This window comes from Anarhichas minor, unplaced genomic scaffold (genome assembly GCF_050575085.1).
Source record: "Anarhichas minor isolate MPS153535 unplaced genomic scaffold, ASM5057508v1 ptg000021l, whole genome shotgun sequence".
Lineage (NCBI taxonomy): Eukaryota > Metazoa > Chordata > Actinopteri > Perciformes > Anarhichadidae > Anarhichas > Anarhichas minor.
The window spans coordinates 5,700,349-5,720,813 of NW_027466467.1; the positions used below are offsets into that span (position 1 = coordinate 5,700,349).

The window sequence follows — 20,465 nt, forward strand, 5'->3', positions numbered from 1 at the left end:
TATGCCTCTCAAAGGATCAGCACACTTACCTCGATCCAAGGGAGTAATGGCTCGGACAAGTTATAAAGGGTGAATAGTTGGATTAGCTGAGCGGTCACGTGGGCTACTACGGATGACCTTCTGTCGGGGAGGCAGTGAAAGCATGGGACAAGCCCCCAGGAAGAGCACCGGGCTTTTGAAGCAAACATAGTGGCCAAACGGTGGAATGAAAGTTTCCAGGTCCGTCACGTGATTTTCCCCATAGACTTACATTGGGAAGGAGAGGTCGGTAATGATTTATTAGGTCCTAAAAGTTGCGTAGTGCACTATAGCCCAATCCAGAGATATTTTCCTTCCTCCGTTAATGTGAAGGAGCCTGAGAACGAAGCTGGACCACAGACTGTATGTAAGAAGTGAACGTAGTCATTGTGACGTCACCCATTGGTTTGTGGACTGCCGTTATGGAGCCTCGAGTTTAGCGATTTTGCTGTCGCAATCTTGGAATACGGCCATCTCCATGTTGTTTTTTTCTCACAGTAAGCCCACCCTAAAGCATACCATTATGGTCGATTTGACTCTAAATGGACCATAATTTACAAAATGAACATCATGCTGTATTGAAGAAGACTTGAAACTAGCGATTGAGACCATAAACTCTTATTTACAATGTTTACTGAGGTAATAAATCAAGAGAGAAGTAGAGTCATTTCTCATAGACTTCTATACAATCAGACTTCTTTTTGCAACCAGAGTTGCCGCCCCCTGCTGGTCAATATAGAGAATGCACATTTTAAGACACGCATTGGCTTCACTCGGCAGAACCGCCTGGGCTGGACCATATACTGTGGGCTGGACCGAGGTCAAGGAGGCGGGGTTAAAGGAGACGCTAGTGCGCATGCTCTACAGGTCCATGAATGCGGGACATTGCCGGAAAATCCGGGTATTTTCATCTGATTTTTATTGTGCTTCATGCGCCTCTGAGCAACTATCAAAGGAAAGCATGGGGGCTCCGCCTCCGACGCTGCATCCATTTCTCTTTAAACATGCATGGTTGAAGAGCTAACCTAAGGAGACTGCAAAGGTCACAGCCTGTCATCGTTAACATGTCACATGATCAGCTGGAGTAAAGGCCCAAGCAGCCACATCTGCTCACTGACAGGCTGGCTTAAGTTATGAGGCTGGCTAACAGGCTAGGCCGGCCAAAAGCCGAAGCCTCTCAGGCAAGCTGAGGGATGAAGGGGTCAGCCCAAAAGGGGTCAACCCAGAGGCAGCGGGCTGTGTTTATCACCAACAACATGAAGTATTGTATAAAACTAGATGACTCCCTGTCCCACGCCTTGTTTTGTTTGTGGTTGAAACTAAACAGATGTTGCAAGTCAAAAAGCACGCACGGTGCCGTTACTTAGCAGCTCGAGCAGAAACAGTACACGTTTGTTATTGTGTCGCATCCACTGACTTCTATTGCCTCACCGACGGTTACCCGTGGAAGCAATTATGGTCGTTTCACAATGACAACTTGGGTTAAGTCGTGTCGACTCGTGCAAAAACACCAAGAAAGGTTAAGTGTTGTTTTGTGTGTGTGTGTGTTTGTGACCTCCTCTCCTGGATTACACGTCCGTCGAGCAGAAATCACGCACCTGTTGGGCGTGCGGCAGCGCACACGTGTTGGTCGGATCCTAACAGCAGCTGCAGCTGAACAAGGGCCTCCACTGTGCCCCGGGAGACATAAGACTTCACTTGAGTTTATGGCCACCAGCACTCTGGTTCACTCCTCCACGTTGCACAATATGGATGGAGATGAGGCACCGCAGGAGAGGACATCAATCACTACTGTAGCAGAGAGGCGGGAAAGCCTTGCAGCTAAAGTCAAAGTTAACCTGGAGAGCCCGAGTATGCAGAGGTCGTCAGAAGATAAACACCGTACGGGGAAATGATGCTGCCTTAAAAGTGTCATTCTGAAAGCAAAGGGTTAACGTGGACACTCATGAAAAAACATCACAGCCCTCTGAAGTGATTACTCTTTTTAATGCCCATCATTCTTATCGTCACGCTGCCACATAACCAAATAACAGGGCTGTACATTCCACATGGATTCTCGTTATCTGCAGCCAATTTCAAATGGAATCCAATAAATAAATAAAAAGCAGCTGGAAGAAGCTGACGCAGCGACTAACTCGGGTCTTTGGAGGTGAAGAATGACTGCAGATGAATCCACTCTGTCACTGTGCAGCGCTCAGCTCTCTATAATCTACTGCAGCCCATTGATTAGCATTGGGGTACGGCGTGGAGTTAGCCAATCCATCACCCTGGGGGGGGGGGGGGGGCATTGTCAAGATTAAACAGTCAAGAGGTGCAGGAGGAATACTGATGGCCGTAGGTTAAGACCTCGCACTCCTTTGAAGTCTTCATTTATATTGACACAGTGATCAGTGTTTGGAGTCACATGTATTCCACAGCTCAAGTCAAAGCAGTGCTTTCTCTGTTCTATCTGCGTGAACATGAAGTTGGATTGTTTCTATTCAAATGCATACTTCAGTCAACTTTTAGATTTTTAAGTGAGGAGACATTAGTCAAAAGCTTCCAACAGTACAGACCAGTGATGCGTGTTGACTGTGCACTGTTTTTTTTTTTTTATTCTTTGTTACAAAGCAACACTTGCATTGCTTTCACAATTCTGGCCGACAGGACCGACGGCTGTTTCTCAGACTGATTAAACACAGATTTCATATACCGAGAAAAAAGGAGTCCGCAGCTGTGCTTCACATGAACACTGACACATTGCATAGCAGAGATGTCTGTCACCACCGTTTGAGAAAAAAGTGCCCCGACAAGTTCTGAGTGGAGTGACAGATACCCTGAGGGAGGAGAAGATAATAGATTACAGTCTTTCTTCTCGAAACACACACACACACACACACACGGGTGAACACACACAGTACATGAAACAAACTTTAAGAGGTTTGGATTGAGACAAAAAGTCAAGATCTTTGGCGAAAAAGAAGAACACACGAGTGCACAATCACTCCTTCAGTTTTCCCTCCAGGAAGCTCTGGATCTTTTGTAAGTTCTCCTCTTGCTGGCCCAGAGCCTCCAGCAAGATGCCCATGGGGGACCTCTTCAGTCCGGCTCCCTCGATCTTGTTCTCCAGTTTATTCTTCATGTTGCGGAGGCGAAAGGAAGCGTGTGCAAATATCACTGAAAAAAAAAATGAAAGCAGATGAGAAAAAGAGACTGTTAATGCTTTAAAAAGCTTGGCAAAAACAAACCTGTAAAACTTCTGTTCAAGTCAAACTATCGGAGCATCAGTCTCTGAAGATCTGAGAGATTTCAGTCCAAAACATGTTTTATAGATTTAGAAAGAAGGCTGAAGCCTAGGGTTCATTTCACAACACTTCAAATGCAATCATCATAATCCTCTAACTATCTATTATGTCATAAAACATATTTATTTAACTGATCAGTTTAATATTTGTCTGTTTACTTTTTTTGTTGTTGCCAGAAATGATATCGCAGTAGGCCTAACGTGTATTATATTATATTCACGTGCTACAGTATCATCGTGAACTCACGAGCCAGAGGTAAAGTGATGGCCGTCATAAACACCATGACGCTCCCCAGCAGAGAGATCAACATGTAGCTGGCGACCATGACGGCGATCACGAAGGCCGCGGGATTGTGCCTCTTGAAGTCGCTGATCGCAGCTCTGTTCTCTCCGGCCCACACCGAGGCCATGAAGACGGCCGACACCACGGCCGTGGCTGTGAACATCCCCAGAGGGTTCAGGAACCTGCGGGGCAGCAACACAGGACACGAGAGGAGCAGAGGGGTCGGTTTGAAACTGCTCTGGTTCAACTGGAGCGTGTGTGTGTGTGTGTGGTCACTGGCTCCCCCTAGTGGTTAGACGGCGTTTGGACAACAACAAGACGCCTATTAGCAATGCGTCTGTTCTACTAACAGGACAGGACCACAGATGAACATCTGATAAGGAAATAAAAAAAAGGTGCCCCTTGGGAAATTATTATTTTAATATTTTCTCTATTTTCTAATATTTTAAATACCAAATGATAAATCCACTAATCATGAGAAATAACCGACAAATTCATGTACAATGAAAATAGGCTTTAGTTGTAGCTCTGAAAACCCCCAAAACCTTACATTTTTCCAAAACGCTGCAATAATTTAGTTGGGACACAAAAATATGAAAAATAAAAATCAGCCACATATTGTACACAGTATAGTTACTGCTCCAACAGGCATTTACATCAGGATTTGAACCTGCATCACATCTACTGTTGTGATCTCCCTGCCTGGACAGACGGCTTGGATAGAAAAGCTTTGTGGGATAAAATCAAGACTTGGCACGACTACGGTGATGTCATCAAACCGAGTCCGTGACCTCACAGAGCCCGTCTCACACTGAGTTCAACTCACTCTTCATAAACACCGGCGATCCTGGAAAACAAAGCTGAAGAAAACTCAAAGACAGTTTGCAGATATTGTTTTATTTTAAAGGCCAATCACAGCGTTCCTCTGGGACACTGTTTTCTGTATTTGGCATTATATTATTGAGTTTATAGAAACATGTTCTACTCAAAAGATGCCTCATAAACATGTAAAATATCAATTTCTGTAGAGCAATTTGTGGTTGACATATTTGCTGATATCAATATATATTTAATACGCTTATGTCAGCTTATGTCATGCCCTTATTAGTCAGGTCTACCTCTGTATAGTATTGTAAATTGTATCTGTTACTGACACTACATAAAACTATCTCCCTGAAGCCATGTTTCATACCGAGCGAGGGACATCGATTGTGCTGTGTACACATTTACAATATGTTATTTCCATGTCATGCAAAGTCTCTTGTAAACAAACAGAAAAAGCCGGTTAGCTTTGTCTTTACTACCAGTCCTGCTTTGAGATACAAGTCCTCACTTGCACTGTGTCGTGGTGAGCTCGTAGGAAGACCTCTCCTGAACCGCTGCATCTGATGGAACCTCTCACATCATCACATATAACCCTGCAACTAAGTTGAGAAACTAGTGTTGCCTCTTCATAGATTTAACGAACCATAAAACAAACACGACTACTACCTCTGCCTGCATTCTTATGACGCGCAGCAGGCGGCCAACCTGGTGTGTCCTTTTCCATGTGACAGTAACAATAACTACATATACTGGGAGATCTCCCCAATCACCTGATTAAAGTTGCTGTTTTCTCTGTGCTCTCCAACAGCTGACTAGACACACGGCTTATGAGGCCTCCATGACCAGAGCAACAATGTGTCATCATACAGGCCAGCGGGCAGACCGTGACAGGGCACCGCTATTTTTAGTAAACTGGGATTTAGATGGAACAAAGTGCCAACTAAAGCCAAGACACTTCCTAGATTTAACCGTGTGTGTTCTCCGTCTGATTGAATCTACCTGGTATCTATTATCTGATAATAGACCTCACACTTGTGGAAATCTTGATTTTGGTCCTTGTACTGCATGAGTCAGGGCACAACATTGATTAATTTGAATGTGCTTCCACATGAGTACATCATAGGAGCCTCATGTTGTTGTATTTATCGTTTAACACTTATATATTAATAATCAATGAATGTGTGTTTCTACACGAGGGGCACAAACTGGATGAATGTTGTTGGCTTTGGTTCCCATGTTGAGAAAGAAGATATTTCACACTGACAGTACATACCAGTAACAGTGCATCACTTTACAGCAGGAACAATATCTTTCCATTCATTCTAACGGGACTCCTTTCAACTCTTTCTCACATAACAGCCTGCACCCAGTCTGCACCATTATCTTTAATCCCTTTAAAAGGAGGCTACATCCAAGTTGACACTATGGCAACGGTAACGACAACAAAAGGGGACGAGCAACCCCCAAACAACCTGAAAAGTTGCCAGAGAATAACCAAAACAAGCGCCTGACAGCTGCTGTATTGATATCATAAAGTTACAATGTAACTTACCCTACAAACAGGAAAACAGCGATGGCCAGAACCAAGTAGTTAGTTTGATAATAAAGCAGGTTGCTGACAACCCTGTTGTTCCATCTCGCCAAATCTTTCCCGTCCGGTTTGGCGAATCTTTCCGAGCCGGGGTAGAAGTCGTCCCACAGTCTGAGCGGTGTCAGCTGCACTTCAGCCATTTGTTCCGTTCACTAGTCTGACAGTACGGTGTATCCGCTTCATCAGCCGGAAAAAGTCACCTAAAGCCACGAACTAAACTCTCGCGAGAAGCTGTTGAAAGCTCGTTATCTTAAGCCCCGCCTCCTCAGCCTGGGTGAAACCTCATTGGTCAGAAACGGCACGTGGCTGAAAGACTTCCTGCCAAGCTTTCGCAGCAGAGAGAGGGATACCATGAAGTGACAACAACGTTGTCTGGTTATAACAGCTCCTTGTTTAAGTCGCAGGTTGGTCCTAACTGTTATGTTTGGTGTGTTTACATTGACACGTGGATGTTGCGCGTGTGTTGGAGATGTGTGACACACGGCGTGGACACCGCGACAAGTGCACGCGGACCTCTAACGAGCTTGGGAAAGCAATGACATGTAGCTCAAATGATGTAATACGGTGACTTTTTGTTTATGTTGTTACAGATGTGGAGCAGAGTATTGAGTCCTCGTGTGATTGGTAGAACATCTGTCTGTTGGAGGAGTCTCTTCACTATGAAGCTGAAGACCAGTGAGTTCCAGTCTCTGTTCTCGGATGGGCTGAATGGACTAGCAGGTGAGATATGGTCCCATACAACTCACAGGCATTGGCAACAAAGGTAGTGTGTGGTCTACAAATGAGAGAGGCACTTGCAGTACACAGGGATGTAAGATTTAGGAAATTATTCAGAAACATTGTCACTGTGACAGTTACTCCACCAGAGAGCACTGACATGTTTTACTATGTTCTGCTTTAATATGTCCCACTCAATATATATATATACTCATAAATCTAGTAATGGCCAGGCTCAGTGAAATCCAAATATAAAGTCATGTCGGGAAGTCTTTTTTATCCCAATTATTAGATAATGACTCATGGAATGTTGTATGTTTTTCAGGTGGTTAGTATTGCACTCCCATGAAGTTGGGGTTCTGGGCCAGAGACGGATTAAAATTGTCAATATTAATGCAGCAGAGGCCAAAATATTCAGACTTTTATTCCCTAGTTTGGGCCAAATGCCAAAAATAGATAGATCTTCTATTTCTCATAGTGCAACCAATATAATATTTTTGTAAAACCCTCTTTGTCTGGTAAATATACACTCTACATCTCCACTTTGGAACAGGCTCTATTCATTTTATCTCTAAGGCCAGCCATGAGTGAACGTAGATGATTTTGTGATTGTTGGTTTAACTGCCACTTCACACGCATTAAAAGACTAAAACACGTTTCCAAAATATCTCCAGAGGAGGTGATAATCTCATTGTTTCAGTGAAATATCCTCAGATGGAGTCAAAAAGACTTGTTAGCTAATTGTCAAAGTGAGAACTGCATTCATAATATAAAAAGGGAAAAAATAATAATTGGGATGTTTTTGGAAAGCTTCTTCTCCAGCTCTGTCCCTCCAGGTTTGATTCAACAGTGAGATTGTTTGTGCCTCCAGACTCACTTCCTCTGAAACGTTACCCAGCTTCTGTAAGCGTGTGTTCCTTCTCTCCAGAGGTTTTCGAGAAGCACCAGCATGAGCTGAGGATCGCCGGAGGTGCTGTACGAGACCTGCTCTCTGGGAAGCGGCCTGAAGACGTGGACTTCGCCACCACGGCCACTCCAGAGGAGATGAAGCACATGTTCCAAAAAGCTGGCATCAGGATGATCAACAACAAAGGAGAGACGCATGGCACCATTACAGCAAGAGTAAGAGGCATACAAGATCATTGTTGTTGGACCAGCCAGTTGCATCATGGGAGGCTATAGCACTAAATGGGTCATTTTCGTCTTACACATGCAGTCTGATCGATCAAATAAGCAGGTCTGACGTCTTGATTTGAAGAAGTTAATGGATCAGCCATCCTGATGGATTGTGGGAAAGCACCACACAGATTAGCAGCCCAGCAAGGCAGGAAGCTCGAACATTGATTCTTTTTTATTCCTGGAATATGTAAATAAGTTGCATCTAATGAGCAGCTGTGTGCTGGAGCATATGGTGCCATAAGGTTATATAAATAAATAAAAACGACTCTGTTCTAATGGCATCAGGTAGCTTTACAGCTTGTCACACAGCTATTTATTTCTGTCATACTGCTCTACCTGGAAGGGAGAGTTGGTTGACTTCAGAATGAGGGACTATGTTCATGTCACTGAGGGCATTATGGGAGTCTTTGCCGAGCCTCTAGTCATCTGTGTTTTGTTTACTGGTTGTTTTTTAATCTTTTCATAGCTACACAATGAGAACTTCGAGGTGACCACGTTGCGCGTGGATGTCGAGACGGATGGACGTCATGCAGAGGTGGAGTTCACCACTGACTGGCAGAAAGACGCTGAGCGGAGAGACCTCACCATCAATTCCATGTTTTTAGGTATTTGTGTGTTTGTGCGCGTGGGATCAGTTCAGGGGACATTGTCACTCATTTTATTACATTTATTACACTTGTGTTTTGTTGATCTTTTATAGGGCTTGATGGCACATTATATGACTATTTCAAAGGATACGAAGACCTGCAGAATCGTGAAGTTCGATTTGTTGGCAGCGCTGAACAAAGAATCCAAGAGGACTACTTGAGAATACTGCGCTATTTTAGGTGGGCTAATATATAATAATAATAATAATATATAAAAAAAGCGAAAGAAGAAAATCACTGTTTGTATTTCTCTGACCTAAAAGCGCTTTGACCTGAACCGTGTCATTTCACTCCAAGGTTCTACGGCAGGGTGGCCCTGGACCCTGACGGCCACGAGGCCGAGACGCTGGCTGCTATTAAGGAGAACGGTCGGGGACTTGCAGCCATATCAGGAGAACGCATTTGGATGGAACTGAAGAAGATGGTTGTCGGTAACCACGCTGCGCATATGCTGGAGCTGATGTACAGTCTGGACCTGGCCCAGTACATAGGTGAGAGGGGGGAGGGGGGCAGGGAATGAAAGTATTTTTTTTTTTCTGGCATCTGAGGAGGAAAGAGGAACTATAACACGGGACAGAACAAAACAAATCAGAACAAAACCCCAAATATGAATATTCTGAATATGAAGCTGGAGCCAGGAGACGACTGGCTCACCTCAGCATGAAGACTATGAGCAGAGGGGGAAATGGGAATACGTATTGTGTGTTTTTTAAACATTAAGTCATTGGTCCAATCTCAATCTCCAGACTCACAGACTTCGAGGAGCGTTGCCGCTAAATCCGCGAGGGCTCAGGTCTGTCCCACTGTCACATGTGCACGAGGGCTCTCTCGCAGACACTTTGAGCCCTCTATGCACACTTTCCGTAACTCGGCATTTCTGCAGACTTTGTCTGAGGGAATTACCTCCAACGCATAGTGTTGTGGTGTTAAACACAAAACCAGGTAAACAAGAAGGACAAACACATGGGTGTTCAGCCTGGCGTGTATAAATTGGGTGTGCTGCTTTGCCTAAATGTACAAAGAAACAATACATTGACATGGATTTAAGATGGTATATAAAAAAATACACAAAATCAGAGAAATGCAAGCATTGGCTTTATTACACACCGAGTTTATTCATCAACCATTACTATTAATATTTGCTTAATTATGTTGTTAAGCAAAAAACAACAGTCATCAACAGTAAAATGTCTTTGTGTTCTTCGTCGTGCTTAGTTTCTGTCGTTGTTTAAAGTCCCTCCCGTCTCCGCACCTCCTCAGGTTTACCTCCAGATGGCAACGTCGAGGAGATGAAGCGAGTGTGGCAGAAAGCCAAAGACCGCTCTCCCAAGCCCATGACCGTCCTGGCTGCTCTCTTCCGCCGCCCGGAGGAGGTGGAAAAGATGGACATCCGGCTGAAGGTGTCCAGGGAGGAGAAGACTCTGGCTCTGTTCCTGGTCAAACACCGACGGGAGCTCCGCAAGAGCGAAGACGAGCCGGACGGCCTCAAACCCTTCACTGACTTTATCTTCGACGTAAGTCTCAGCCTCCTGCAGTTGTCGGATGGCGATCGTTCTTTTGTTTTTAAATTAAAAAGAGATGGAGAGATTTATAGTTGGGACACTTACCAAAACAATGTGGTTCTTGATAACACATGCTTTGAACTAGCGCTCAAACGATCTGTGGATTTATCGACTAGTCGGTCAAAAGATCGATCAATCTATAATTCTTTTTTTCTTTAAGGAAAGATGCAAAAACTTGACTGTTTCCAGCTCAAATGTGAATATTTGCTTGTTTTCTTAGTCTTCTATGACAAGAAGCAGACAGAATACACTATTTAAAGACGTCACCTTGGGCTCTGTGACAAACTATTAACGAGTCAAATAATCAGCAGATTAACCAACCATGACGTTCATTGTAGTTACAGCCCCACTTTAAATGCAGGAATCGTGCTCTTTAACTCGCCTCCTACATCCATCACCCACATCTGATTGCGACGTGTTCCCTCTCATACTAATGTGTCCCGGTGAAAGGCTTTCTATGAAACGTTTGTCATCACTAACAAGGATTGAGTTCGCAAAGACAAATCAGAATGAATCTGTTTCTAAGTGCTCGGATCCAACAAATGTCTTTTTGAATAATCGTCTCGACTTTTTTATGATTATTAGCAAGAAGAACTTACCGCAATTTTCTGGCTCTCATTTATCTTAATAACAAGTATGTTATCCGTTTTACATACATTTCAGTTCTTTGACCGGCTAACTTGAAGTTTCATTTCTTAGTTTTAACATGAATATCATAGCTTGAATGAATTCGAAAGGATTCAGATGTGATCAGTTCAACGTAGCTCCACACTGGATTTAGCTTTGAAATAATTCTGTTGAGTTCGACGAAGCAGGATGAGTGGATTTGTCAAAAAAGAAAGAGACATCTCGCTACAGAATAACTGGATCACAAAGGCGTCACATTCGTCTTGTTATTACAGGTGAAGTGGTCCTACACGTGTACACACTGTTCATGAACACACCGGGTATGCGTCTGTGTTTTTCCCACTGTGCTCTTCGTACTGGTTTGAAGTGGGCCGAGCTCAGCTGGAAAAATGTGATGTCACAAATTACTGTGAACCAATCAGGATTCAGGAATGATTTAATCAAAGGGTGACGACAGTGAGGGGGATTTTCTGCTTCTGGTCGTCAGCCGCTGTCAATCAAATCTGATCAGACAGCACTCAGCAGATCAGCTGCGTGTTTAAATGATCAAAATCAAAATAATACCGTAATTTACGTTTTTTTAAGTTATGTTATAGAAAATGACTTCTTATCTGAAACCAGGTTTTCAGTGTGTAATTCCCACACGTGCTGTATGTTTTCAGAGCCGGGACCTGGACTCCCAGAGTAAAGTGTGTGAGCTGCTGAAGTATCAGGGCGAGGACAAGCTGCTGGCAGAGCTCAGCAGGTGGTCCGTCCCTCGCTTCCCCGTCAGCGGCCACGATCTGAGGAGGCTCGGGGTCACGTCGGGCAAGGAGATAGGCGCCACCTTACAGAAGCTCCGCGACATCTGGAAGAAGAGTCGTTACCAGATGGACAAAGATGAACTCCTCAGTTACATCAAGTCTTAATAAATGAGGAGGAAAGTGGAGGTAATTGGGCCTCATTACAGATATTGATTGAGCAGATTGCTGCATATTGTCAAGAAAGGACACTGCAAGAACTGGGAAATGCGAAGCCGCCGATGAATGCAATTTTGTTCTAAATAATCCCAGTGCCACTTTTGTTGTTCTGCGACGCCATGTAAAGAGATCACACACAATATCCTCTCTGCAACACAGCTGTATGAGAACACGTGTACAATGACCACCGATTTCACTGAATGTGTTACTACAGAGCTCTGTGCAAATCCATTGGCTGAGCAGCTGTTATGCTCAGTTTCTACAGAAAATATTCATTGTTAAAACAATAATGAAAAGCAGAAGTTTGGTTTTTGATTGTTTTGATTTTCTCCTCAGTTTAACTGCGGTTGTGTATCATTTCTTTGCTGTGTTTTCTGTAAAGAAAATGTTTAAAAAGAAGGCTGTACCTTTTATTGAAAAGAGTGACTTATTTTTGTTGAAGTGCATGCACTGCAGAATACAAAGCTCCATGTTTACATCCTCTCCACCTCCATGTGTTTTGTTGCTGTGAGAAATATGTTGTGTGTGTGGGGTGAGGTTGCTCCTCCTTCCTGAGATGAGGAGATATAAAGCCCTCTGCTGTGCTTCACCAACACTGCAGTTTCTGCCTGGAGTCTCTCAACACTTGTTGCTTACTGGACACTCACCCACACTAAACTCACACAAGTAGTTTGTTTTTCTCGGAACTTCCGCAGGATTCAGCTAGAATATAACTGTGTTCAGCTCTTTAGCTACTTTATTTGTGGAGAAAGCATGTCTTGGTTCATTGTCAACGTCAGTAACACCACTTTGGGAGTCCACTTTCTGGGGATGAGCCGCGAGATGAGCGCTTGGCTCAAGTGGAGATGGCTCTTCTGTCCGTCATCTTCATCGCAGCAGGACTCCTAAACTCTGCGCTCTTGTCGGTGCTGTGGAAGTGGAGGAAGCAGCTCTCCCGGATGCGCGTCTTCGTCTTCCACCTGTGCGTCGCCGATCTGGTGGTCACACTCTTCCAAGTTTGTCCCCAACTCATGTGGGACATCACCGACCGATTCGTGGGGCCCGACATACTGTGTCGCGTCGTGAAGTACCTGCAGGTGGTCGGGATGTTCGCCTCCAGTTACATGATCGTAGCGATGACTATAGACCGGTATCAAGCCATCTGCAACCCCATGGTGACTTTCCAGAGGCGCAGGGCGCGCTGGAACGGTCCGGTGTGCGCCGCCTGGTGCGTCTCGTTCGTCGGCAGCCTGCCGCAGATCTTCATCTTCTCTCGGGTCGAGGTCGCTCCCGGTGTGTACGACTGCTGGGCGCAGTTCGTCAAGCCGTGGGGACTGAGAGCCTACGTGACCTGGACGACTCTGGTGATATTCGCTCTGCCCGTTATCGTGGTGATCGTGTGCCAGGTGCGCATCTGCCACACCGTGCGCAGCAACTTTCACATTAAGACGCAGCACGTCGCGGAGGGTCAGCCGCTGTCCTCCAGGGCCAGCAGCGTGGCAGGGGTGTCCAAGGCGAGGGTGAAGACGGTGAGGATGACCGTGGTCATCGTGCTCGCCTACATAACCTGCTGGACGCCTTTCTTCACCGTGCAGCTCTGGTCCGTGTGGGACGTTGATGCGCCCATTCAGAGTAAGAGGACATGGTTTGGGATCTCACTTGAAAAACAGACACATTCTTACTGAGAATATTTAATTCAGCTTTTCCAAAACATAGACATTCTGAGATGTGAATGCACGGCATGCCAAATATTTACTGTCATCACTGCACACCATCAACTAACTGTGATGATGAAAAACATTTTCAGAGAAACAGAATGTGTCTTATATCCTCGGTAATTGAATGGCATTTTGGAATCCTAATTCCCTGTGAATGAGTTTAGGTAACATCTTTTATTTAATAATGATAATATTAATACAAATATTAAGGGGTCATCTCCACGTGAACTCACACTGATAGAAAACAGTGCAATACATTAAGTAGATATTGCTCCTCATTCCTTGAAAGTTTTAATTGAAAAGAGTTTAATTGATGACGCTTCAAAGTTAGAAATTGGTCCTTCGTAGTAAAATGGCTCAAAATATCAGAGTTAAAGTCACAGTTGATTATTTTTCTCACTTGCTCCTCTGTTGTTTCCAGCTGTTACCTTCACCATCTTGATGCTGCTGGCCAATCTGAACAGCTGTGCGAACCCCTGCATTTACCTGCTGTTCAGTGGGAAGCTGCCCGAGACGCTGGTGGCCCTGGATTGTGTGCGTCAGCCGGATCGGAAGGAGTCCGTCCAGGAGGATGCCACCATGGTCAGCTCCCTTTACATCAGCTTCAAGAGTCTGTCGGATTAAAGGTGCTGAGGCCTCGGACGCTTATCTCCCCTCAAGCCTGCCTGTTGAACACACAGACTGTATTGATGGACGACGCGTCTCCATTTCCTCCCGCTGTGCAAAAATGAAGCCAATACATCTTGGATCCAGACGCTGCCATCTTGGGTTTTTGATGCAGTTCCCGCGGTATAGAGGTCACGCACAAACACCGGCTCGTCCAAAAACAGCCACAGCACAAATGCAGCTGCGCTACCACCACGGCAGACACAGCAACTTACCACAATATCTCTAGAAATATATTTATGATGAAATTAAAGCATATTCTTCTACACAGACTCTTGATTCGTGTGATTTACGTGTCTGTTGCCACTGATGTGAACACACGCAAGGTTCGACTGCCCTGGAAATGTTGCTACGGTAGCTGGCAACACGATCAGTGACTGTATGAAGATACAGTCATATTTACATACAGTCTCTGGTTGAAACAGACAGTTACATTTCTCGACATTCCTCCTAAATGTACAATTTCCGAGCCTCCGGGTGGGCTGCAGCTAGCCACCAGGGGGCCATCGAGACGTTTTAACTTCACTTCTGTCCAGCTTGAAATACCTCAACAGCTACTGGATGGATTGCCATGGGATTTTGTACAGACATTCATGTTCCCAAGAGGATGAATCCAGACGACAGTGATGATCTCCTTGACTTTTCCTGTAGCGCTACCAGCAGGTCAACGTTTTCACTTATTCAATGAAGTGTGATGGGTTGGCATAAAATGTACAGACATTCATGGTACCCAGAGGATGAATCCTACTGACTTTGTTGATCCCTGAACTTCTCCTCCATCACCAACATGAGGTTGACGTCCGTGTTTTTGAGTGAAATGTCTTTACAACTTTTGGATGGATTGCCATGGAATTTGTCTCAGGCTTTTATGATCCCCAGAAGATACGTTTTAATAACTTTGGGGATCCCCTAACTTCCCTTCTAAGATCATCATCTGGTCACATTTTTTATTGGTCCATTTCTTTGGTTTATGACCAAATACCTGCAAAACTAATGACATTCCCATTTCCCACTAGCCTCAGCTGTGTTTAGTTATAGTTAGCAAATGTTAGCACGCTAACACAGAGAACTAAGATGGTGAATTGGGTAAACGTTATACCTGTTAAACATCTGCATGTTAGCATTATTATGTTATTATGCAAATGTTTGCATGCTGACATTAGCACTCAGAGCAAAGCCCCGGTGTACAGCCTCACAGAGCCACTAGAATTGATTGAGACTCCGAATGACTTGGTCGACAAATTGTACTTCGCCACAGGACAATATGGATCAGGTTATTTTCTTAGAAAGACAAATATTAACAAGAATCCTGAAATGGACAGAACATTTGCATTAAAGTTGTTACGTCTATTTCATTGAATGTAATCTTTTTGTGTCAAAGATTCATGTAAGTGTGCCGTGTAATGTGAAAGTGTTTTACTCAAATAGAAATGTTGTTTTTCCTGTATACAGTATATGTAATAGTTTGCATGCGTCGTATGTCCTCTGAATGTGATCCTTCAGTCTACTTTATAATCTGTGTGTACGATCATATGTATGATAATGCTAGATATCTGTTGGTTATTGGTTTAAACAGTCAGCTCACACAACAGATGGGTCTGTGTTAAGTATCTTCAAATATCCAGCACGATGCTCGGTGATCAATGTCACAACATGTTTACATTCTTCCAAGTCTTTTTCCTCTCCACCTTTATGCTGATCTCTGAGGTGTTAGCAAATAAACTGACTTTTCACATGTCTTTCTTCTCAACAGCACTGTCTATGTTTTACTAGACAAATTGTATTAAACAAGAGGAATCATCAAGAAAAACGTGTAATACTTTGGATTCCATGAAAATTACTGTGAAAATTCAGAGTGCTGCAGTTTCCTCCGTGGGGACTTTCAATGCCTCAAATCAAATATAAAATCACCAAGTGACTTGATTTGTGACGTTAGGTTTGTCTCTGTCACCACAATGTGTTCTTCTTTGAGGAGAAGCCACTTTACCGTTAACACAGAGACTCATCGAATGGAAATAGGGATTTCTTTTGTCCCATTTCTGAATGCTTTTTCATTTTCAATTTCCTTTCTAAGGATTTTGCGAAATATGGACTGGATAAATGCATAATAATAAGTGAGATGTTTACCATCTCTAATGATGACCAGCTGTGTGTGGATGAAAAGGGGTCTATGTGGGAAACAGTTTGTGCTGATCTTTAAATCCAATCAGCAGAGACATACCACCATTTACAACAAATTGTACGTACTGTAGCTGAAACATACAATTAGGACAACGATGTCTGAGAACACTGGCTTCAAAACACATTTACGGGCTTGCACTCTAATTTTGCAAGAGCCTAACTCTTCGTAATATGCTTCCATATCACACTGGGTAAAGTTAAATAGTCTCATGTTAAAGAAAAAATATATATTTGTATTTATTCAGAGACAACTCCACAACTGCATTTTTAATATCCGTGACAGTTGTTCAATGTTCAGCAGACTAAGCATGTCTGGTAACTTCTGTGTTTACACTGCAATGACGACTTACAGCAATCATCTTCAGTAGACAGCCGGTGGACAGTTAATTAATATGACACAATGCAATATATGACTTTCTTTTGGATAACAATGGAGTACTATAGCACATACGCAGAAGTAATACAAGAATGTGCTACGCAGACACAGTTAGTTGGTGGAATGAATTCACTGTCGTTTCTGTTTCAATGGAATTTATTCATAAGAATAAAAAGTAAACTGTGCTCAACATGTAAAGCCGAATACAATCGGAACCTCTCAAATCAAGTGGCAGGTCTCTACACAAAAGCTATGCTGTAAAAAGTTAGTTTCAACCAGTAACTCTTTTGAAATGCAAGCCTATATTTGCAGTCATGATCAGAAGAAAATAGACCTCACACTCTTTAATTATGTACGTGAAAGCACGCCCTACGTCTGTGGTCAAAAAGCAATTATTAAAGATGATGCGTGTTCAATTGCAAATGATTACTGAAGGTGTCACTGCTATTAACATAAGAGGCCTCTTATACATAATATATGCTTTTATTATTCGAATCAGGAAAAAAAGTGCAATAATGCAGATGTAAGTGAGAGCCGCTGTCAAAGTAGAAACGTTTGCTGATTTCTAAATGAGTAGACACCTGTTGATACAACGCATATTAAAAATTATATAGGCATGAAGTCAGTTTATTTATTCATGCAAGTGCTGTCAATTTGTCAAGTAATAAATTGCTTGACCTGCTTAATATTCGTCCAAAGATCTTCTAGTGGCACTTCACATTTAAATAGAAAACACTTCTGACGGAGGAATATGAACCAGAAAGTGTTGCCGTGTTTTCATAACACCAAAGTCATCTGCATCTGATGTTCACAACATGTTCTGATGTGCTTGTATAAATAATATATACACATTTTGTGCGCGTGCAAATGTGTCACATCTCGATTCCCGCAGTTGTTTCAAACACTGAATTGTAAAACATAAACGGGGTCCTCAATACCGTTTTAATTATTCTTCATGCATGGAACCTCCCCTGTGCGTGTGATCTGCTTCTTAGCAGAAACAACAATAGCGAGCAATGTTTTACAGTGGAAAGACTTTGCTGCCATTCATGCTGAACTTCATCCTGAAGTCAATAAACACGACAAACACATGCAGAGCACATGTTGATCAGTGTCCGGAAAGAGAAGCTGTGCATGTCTTGCAGAGGAAGCGTTCATTAGCATGCCATAAATAATCAAACTATTGTGTCTATTGTAATGATATGAATCATGACACAGGAATAGGTCTGACTCCTCATTATCTGCTGGTATGTAAATAAATATACATTTTGATTACACTCACAGTATGATATCGTGCCAAAGACTAAAGCTAAACATGTCCCAGGCCAAAAGTCAGCATCCTCACCAGTTAAAGGTGCAAGACACGAGGATTGGAGCATTTCGATTGGCCCTAAACGGCTCTCAACATGGCGGCGCCTGAGCCAGAGACTCAAAGCTAACTGCGCTAACAGCTGAAACTACGGCAAACGGGCAGCAGAGCACACAGTGTTCTGCAGCAAAAGTAAGGAGAGAGAGGAGAGTGTGAAATCCAAAGTGCCAAAGAAGAAACAGAGATAGAGAGGTGGAAAAGAACGCACGACAACAAGAGGAGGTGAAGGTGGTGCTGAGGAGACAGAGACCGTTAAAGGATGATGAGAGAGTGGGCCGCAAAACCTCTGAGGCACTTCAATCAGCAGCATGCAGCAGGTGTTGCTGAATAGATTAAGTGAGGTGGAAAAAAAACGACTGGTGCCAGTTATCTTTTCCTTTCAAAGCAGCTTCGTGGTGCTTTGGCTAGTGCTCTGAGTTTGTATGCGGAACAAGTTGCATTTATTTCAATGTTCACGTCTTTTCTAAAGAATGAACGAATGAATGAAATTGAAAGACTTATTGATTACTGTAATTATATCTCCTGTCAAAACCGTGTCAGGAGTCCCTGCTGATCCGTTGCTCATTCATTCATTCTGCCCGGTTTACCATGCCACTAACTCTCTTGTCGTTCCAGACCCGGTCACTCTCTCCTGTTCCGCTGACACCTTTCCCACCTTCATTTAGGTAGAAATGATGTGTTTAGTGCAAAGCTTGTTGAAAGGTAAAATCGCTTCAGCAAAAAAAACTGGAAAAAAAAGCCGTTATGACTTCAACACAACAATGTGAATGTCCTGGAGTGTCAATTCACCCGAACATCCGTAGCAGGAGAATTTCGCTTCACTTACGAACCCACACTCGCTTTAGCAGCTGTGCAAAGAATAGTGAGGAAAAAGCAGAGGTGGTACAGACCTGTCCACTGTAATCAAATAATGATTTACCTAAATGTGTATAAGATTTAGAAAGTATTTTTCAACCTGTTAAAGAAATCACAATGGGAATTTCAACCAGGCTAAATACATTTTTACAGGCTTTTGTACCTCAGCCAGAAGCATCAGAGGACAATCATCACAAGCTCTATAGAGCCAACGTTTAGAGTAATGTTAGTGTCAGCGGCTGTATGAGAGAAGGCAGTAGGAGATATAGGTCTGTTGGTACATTGACTAGGAGAACGTTTGCTGCCTTGACTTCAGGCAAGCTGAGAGTCGTTGATGGAAATCGACCTCAGAACTTACATGAAAGAACTGTGTCTATAGTAGCACGGTGAATTTTTTAGCTGCATCTAACCTCTTTTTCAGCAGACAATACATTTTGCCGATTGAATGAAATAGACATAAATCATTAGAAGATACAAAACATCCCTAAAAATAATGACACACATTACATCTGTTAAATCTGTTGGAGATTTTCTGACTCGCAGGGGATTGCGAGAGACATGCAGCCTGCCACTAAATGTGCATTGACTGTTCCCCGTGCTACTTTTATAGGTGTTTTAAAGTGTTATATTGTTATTTGTAATGTTCTCGTGTAACTGCATTGAAAGAATAACCTGCCAAAGTGAAAATATGTTGCTTATGTGCACTCTTCTTCTTAAGTATGCCTATATTTACATGTAAAGTAGGGTGAGACATTTTGTTTCAGTGAGTAACTTACAGCTAGATTTAATTACGCCTAGTGGGCACATTTCTTTTTGCATTAACTTGTTTTACATATATTTGAACACAAAACAAAACAGCTAGAGTGCCGGGGACTGAGCGGGAGCTTGCCAATGTGTGAGAATTGATCTGTGCCCCAAACTGAATATACATGCAGATCCTGATTCCTGTTGCGAGTGGTGTTTGTTATTCAAACACCCAGCAGCTGCTACACCTGCAAAATAAATCTTTAGACTTTCCAATTAATTGAAGCTAAACCACCTAAGATGCGCCTGCACTTAGGTCGCCTGCAACCCAACAGGGATAATTTCAGCTCATGCCTAAAGGCACTTATCGGACTCATCCCCCCTGGTTTCTGTGACAAAGAGAGAAGCTAAAAACAGGATATCTTCATCTTGACGGCAAGCTGCACCTGCTAATGTCGGGGCATTTTTTTAAAGCTTTTAAGTTATTCACTTGAATTTGCATGTTTTTAATTTATGATTTATTTCGTGTTTCATCAGTAGGCCTGTTTATATATATTTTACATTTGGTTTCATTGATTTTGATATGTGTCGCACGGTTCGACGAGTTTCAAGTTTTGTTACGGACAAACCAAACACTGGCTTTTCGTTTTTTACATTACCTGAAGGCCACAGTAGCTCTCCGACACACTTGAAAAGAGAGGGGCGAGGGGTATTCAGTTGAATGCAATCTGCAACCCCACCACCAGATGCCACTAAATCCTACACACCATCCCTTCAGGTGTCGTTGTGAGACCGTAGACTGTATACAAATGTGAGACAGGTGAGGAGAAGAGGAGAACAGAGAACAGACACAAGTGTATCTGGAGGGGAGAAGAGCTTCACACAC

General features: G+C 43.2%; 3 protein-coding genes across 3 annotated transcripts; 2 read left to right on the plus strand and 1 right to left on the minus strand.

The window, feature by feature from the left end:
- Positions 1 to 1,985: 1,985 nt before the first annotated feature.
- On the minus strand, positions 1,986 to 6,199 carry arl6ip5a (ADP-ribosylation factor-like 6 interacting protein 5a). Its single transcript, XM_076095801.1, has 3 exons — positions 5,962 to 6,199; positions 3,549 to 3,766; positions 1,986 to 3,174 (listed from the first exon to the last, which is right to left on the minus strand). The coding sequence occupies exons 1-3, from the start codon at positions 6,138 to 6,140 to the stop codon at positions 2,999 to 3,001; spliced, it is 573 nt and encodes a 190-aa protein (XP_075951916.1). The 5' UTR covers positions 6,141 to 6,199; the 3' UTR covers positions 1,986 to 2,998.
- An 82-nt stretch (positions 6,200 to 6,281) lies between these two features.
- Positions 6,282 to 12,167, plus strand: trnt1 (tRNA nucleotidyl transferase, CCA-adding, 1). Its single transcript, XM_076095799.1, has 8 exons — positions 6,282 to 6,404; positions 6,591 to 6,720; positions 7,646 to 7,839; positions 8,363 to 8,501; positions 8,597 to 8,723; positions 8,841 to 9,034; positions 9,804 to 10,057; positions 11,395 to 12,167. Exons 2-8 carry the CDS (start codon positions 6,591 to 6,593, stop codon positions 11,638 to 11,640), a joined length of 1,284 nt encoding a protein of 427 aa, XP_075951914.1. The 5' UTR covers positions 6,282 to 6,404; the 3' UTR covers positions 11,641 to 12,167.
- A 135-nt stretch (positions 12,168 to 12,302) lies between these two features.
- Positions 12,303 to 14,357, plus strand: avpr2b.1 (arginine vasopressin receptor 2b, tandem duplicate, 1). The gene is given in 3 exon segments (XM_076095800.1): positions 12,303 to 12,478; positions 12,481 to 13,302; positions 13,810 to 14,357. Coding segments are annotated over 3 exon segments (1,059 nt in total). The 5' UTR covers positions 12,303 to 12,444; the 3' UTR covers positions 14,013 to 14,357.
- The last annotated feature ends 6,108 nt before the right edge of the window (positions 14,358 to 20,465 follow it).